The sequence below is a fragment of the Etheostoma spectabile genome, chromosome 21, assembly GCF_008692095.1.
Source record: "Etheostoma spectabile isolate EspeVRDwgs_2016 chromosome 21, UIUC_Espe_1.0, whole genome shotgun sequence".
In the NCBI taxonomy this organism is placed as follows: domain Eukaryota; kingdom Metazoa; phylum Chordata; class Actinopteri; order Perciformes; family Percidae; genus Etheostoma; species Etheostoma spectabile.
The window spans coordinates 10943963-10948104 of record NC_045753.1 but is presented as its reverse complement, the minus strand read 5'-3'; the positions used below and the strand labels follow the sequence as shown (position 1 = coordinate 10948104).

Here is a 4142-nt window from a genome sequence, read left to right as displayed (position 1 = left end):
TAGACACAAAAACATAGGAAAATAGGGTACAGGTTTAAATAAAACGGTAGTTACCCTTTAATAAAGGATCTCTGTGCCTGTGCAACACCGTGATTTTGAATAAAATAAAATGTGAATATTTTAATCCATTCACTTTGCACTTGTTTAAAGTAACTGAGTACACACTACTACATGTGCACGCCTAATTCTGTTGGCTGATGTTCTTTGCAGCTTTGCTACTCTGATGGTTTACAAGATCCCCATGGAGGATGTCAAGTCACTGGCCAAGTCTTTCTCTCAGTTAGAGAGTGGTGAGTCACTGCTGATCTCACACACACACACACACACACACACGCACACACACACACACACACACACAGCGCACGCACACACACACAACAACACAACGTCTCTCTTTCTTTCTTTCTTTCTTTTCCACCCGGTGGCGTGCAAGCCTGCGGCAGAGTCTGTTAACTTTAGACAACATGGGAATGAAATGAGAGCAGGACGGGATTTTGCAGGATGTTTTTTTGGGGTGGGGGGGGGGGGGGGGGGGGGGGCAGTCATGTGATCGAGATATGACGGGAGTATTTTCGTGGGCTCGGGATGGGATGGGAGCACCAATTGGTTGCACATACAGTACATGCATATCAACAAAGATTAGCTGATTGGTTGGCAGCTGTTAAATTATTCAGCAACAGTTTTGAGTCATTTTTTTTATGAAAGAAAACTACAAATTCTTGTTAAATGTGAATATGTTCTAGTCTCTTCTCTCCTCTGGGACAGGAAACTCAATATCTTTGAGTTGTGGACCAAAAAAGGGCATTTGAGGACGCCATCTTGGGCTTTTTGGGAAACACTGATCCACATTTTTCACCATTTTTTGACGTTTTACAGACCAAACAACTAATCCATTCATCCAGAAAATAACAAACACATTAATCGACAATAAAAGGAATCGTTAGTTGCAGCCCAATGTAATTCATCTTCTTCGTCTCTGTTTATTAATGAATGTCTTAATGTCTGTTTATTAATTAATGTCGTAATGTCTGTTTATCTTCAGCCAAGCAAACCTTCAACTTTGAAGAGTACAACTTCTCCCAGTCGACCTTAGAGCAGGTAGGAACGTCCGTTTCAGATGTTTTAACACACAACACAGTGAAGCATTTCAACTTGTATTTCAGTACTTTCTCATGTGCCCACTTCCTGTTGTCTCACTCCTGTCCTCCGTGTCCTTGTCCCATCCCCGCACTCCCCTCCTCCGTGTCCCTGTTCCATCCCCACCCCAGCATTCCTCTCCTCTTGTATCCCTTGCCTCCTCCCCTCATCCCTCCTCCGTGTCCCTGTCTCCATCCCCGCATTCCTCTCGCTCTCCGTGTCCCCTGGTCCTCCCACTGCATTCCTCTCCTCTGTGTCCCTGTCCCATCCCCCCGCATTCCTCTCCTTTGGCCCTGTCCCATCCCCGATCCTCTCCTCCTGTCCCCTGTCCCTCACCCCATCCTCCTTTGTATCCCGTGCCCATCCCCGGCCATTCCTCTCCTCCGTGTCCCTGTCCCGTCCCCCCGCATTCCTCTCCTCTGTGTCCCTGTCCCGTCCCCGCATTCCTCTCCTCCGTGTCCCTGTCCCGTCCCCTGCACTCCTCTCCTCCGTGTCCCTGTCCCATCCCTGCACTCCTCTCCTCCGTGTCCCTGTCCCGTCCCCGCATTCCTCTCCTCCGTGTCCCTGTCCCGTCCCCGCATTCCTCTCCTCTGTGTCCCTGTCCCGTCCTCGCATTCCTCTCCTTCGTGTCCCTGTCCCATCCCCGTATTCCTCTCCTTCGTGTCCCTGTCCCATCCGCGCATTCCTCTTCTCCGTGTCCCTGTCCCATCCCTGCATTCCTCTCCTTTGTGTCCCTGTCCCGTCCCCGCATTCCTCTTCTCCGTGTCCCTGTCCCATCCCTGCACTCCTCTCCTCCGTGTCCCTGTCCCGTCCCTGCACTCGTCTCCTCCGTGTCCCTGTCCCGTCCCCGCATTCCTCTCCTCCGTGTCCCTGTCCCGTCCCCGCATTCCTCTCCTCCGTGTCCCTGTCCCGTCCCCGCATTCCTCTCCTTCGTGTCCCTGTCCCGTCCCCGCATTCCTCTCCTCCGTGGTCCCTGTCCCTCCCGCATCTCCTCTCCTTCGTCCTCCGTGTCCCTCCTGTCCCTCCTCTCGCATTCCTCTCCTTCGTGTCCCTGTCCCGTCCCCGCATTCCTGTCCTCCGCGTCCCTGTCCCATCCCCCCGCATTCCCCCGCATTCCTCTCCTTCGTGTCCCTGTCCCATCCCTGCATTCCTCTCCTCCGTGTCCCTGTCCCATCCCCGCCTTCCTCTCCCCCATGTCCCTGTCCTGTAGGTGTTCATGGAGTTTGCCAAGGAGCAGGAGAACGAGGAGGACGAGGTGGGCTCCCTCAGCACCACCTTCCAGTGGCAGCGTCTGCGCCAGGACGGCTCCGTCCCCGTCAACCCCACAGAGAGCATCGTGCACCAGCTTTGAACCCCGGCAGAGACGGAGTAGGCTGGGGGGGGTGGGGGGGACCGACCAGGACAGAGACACCCCTCCCAAAACCTGCCAGTCCTCAGCGCCTGAGGGCTCAGGCCAGATCTCGCCCGCTCCACCAGACCGCCACCGCCCTTAAAGGAACAGGACAGACGTGTGTGGGGCTCGCATACACTGGGTTGGGGTTAAGGGTGTGTGTGTGTGTGGTGTGTGTGTGGTGTGTGTGGTGTGTGTGTGTGTGTGTGTGTGTGGTGTGTGTTTGTGTGTGTGTTTTGTGTGTGTGTGTTTGTGTGTTGTGTGGGGGGGGGCTTGCATACACTGGGGGGTGGGTGTAAGGGGGTGTATGTTGGGTGTGTAGTGTGTTTTCACACTCTAGTGTGTGTGTGTGTTGTCACACTCTAGTGTGTGTGTGTGTGTGTGTGTGTGTTTTGTCACATTCTAGTGTGTGTGTGCGTGTGTATTTCTGTGTCTCTGTGTGTGCGCTCAGAGCTGTTATGGCCCCCCCCCCCTTACCCTGGGCCCGAGGTGTGTGTGGTGGTGTGTGTGCGCGTGTGCGCGTGTGTGACCCTCGTCCACTGGTGCTGCGTGTTGATTGGCTCTGACCGAGGAGCTCATGCGACCCCTACTCCTCTTTCTAACGGTGTTTTTATATCTTCACAGGGAGTCAGTAACGGGAGAAAAAAATGAAATATATGAACAATAAATAATATTTATGCTTCGTCGGCCTTTCCGTCCGTCCTCTGCCGGAGGCGTTTGCTCGTCTCGTCACAGGTTCCTTTCGTCCGTAGTGTTTGTGAAGCTGTTTTTTTTTATTGTTATTTTTACCAGAATTTGAGATCCATCCGCGATCGAACCGAAGCTCTGAACCACACCTCCTCACTCATTAAAGGCCTGTTCTGGTTCTGGTTCTGGTCCTGGTTCTGGTCCTGGTGTCGGTAGCTGGTTGATGCGTAATACCTCCTAATAGTGCTGTGTGGCTGAAACGAGAGCTGGGAAGATAAATCGGTTCGTTGTCAACTATTAAAGGAGCCGCCAGCGTTTTTCACCATTTTAGAGATCAAACAACTAATGGATTAATCCAGAAAATAATCCACAGATTAAATAAGACTCTAGAAAAGACCGCTAGGGCTGGCTGTCGTCCAAAAATATTAGATACCGATAACAATACTTTTTTTATACCAATACACAAATCTTTTTTATTCATGTTGCAGCTCCTACTCCGTGAGCCCCGCCTCTAACGTTAGACAGCCAATCACAGACGTTATTAGATCTTGGTAGAAGCAAGCTGCGTGCTGATTGGCTCCCTGACACTGACAGCCCTTTACTTAACAAACAAGGTGTTTTTTGTTTTTTTTATCTCTCTCTGAGGTTGAAGACCCGAGTCCCTTCTTCTTGTCTTACACCAGCACGCTCGTCTCTCCGTCCAGATGTTTCAGCACGTGCATGAGCTCGACTACTTGCTAGATGAGGCAGACGGATGATGATGATGATGATGATGATGATGAGGAGGAGGAGGGGTTTGGGGGGTTTGGGGTGGATGATCTTAGAAAATGGATGTACGTTTGGCCCACTGAGGGAGGAAGCAGGGATCAAAATCTGGCTGTAGCTTTAAACCATGGGGGGGACCTCAGCTGTCGTCTCTGTTTCACTT

The 4142-nt window shown here is 51.9% G+C and overlaps 1 protein-coding gene across 3 annotated transcripts in view; it reads left to right on the top strand.

The window, feature by feature from the left end:
- Positions 1-3159, top strand: part of abca5 (ATP-binding cassette, sub-family A (ABC1), member 5) — a 37690-nt gene extending 34531 nt beyond the window's left edge. For 2 of the 3 annotated variants that reach the window (XM_032501819.1, XM_032501821.1), the window contains exons 36-39: positions 211-290; positions 1043-1098; positions 2348-2742; positions 2894-3159. In XM_032501819.1, the coding sequence (XP_032357710.1) occupies positions 211-290; positions 1043-1098; positions 2348-2488 (277 nt within the window). In that variant the 3' untranslated portion in view covers positions 2489-2742; positions 2894-3159. The remainder of the gene's footprint in view (positions 1-210; positions 291-1042; positions 1099-2347; positions 2743-2893) is intronic. The other variant, XM_032501820.1, reaches the window with a different exon arrangement.
- The last annotated feature ends 983 nt before the right edge of the window (positions 3160-4142 follow it).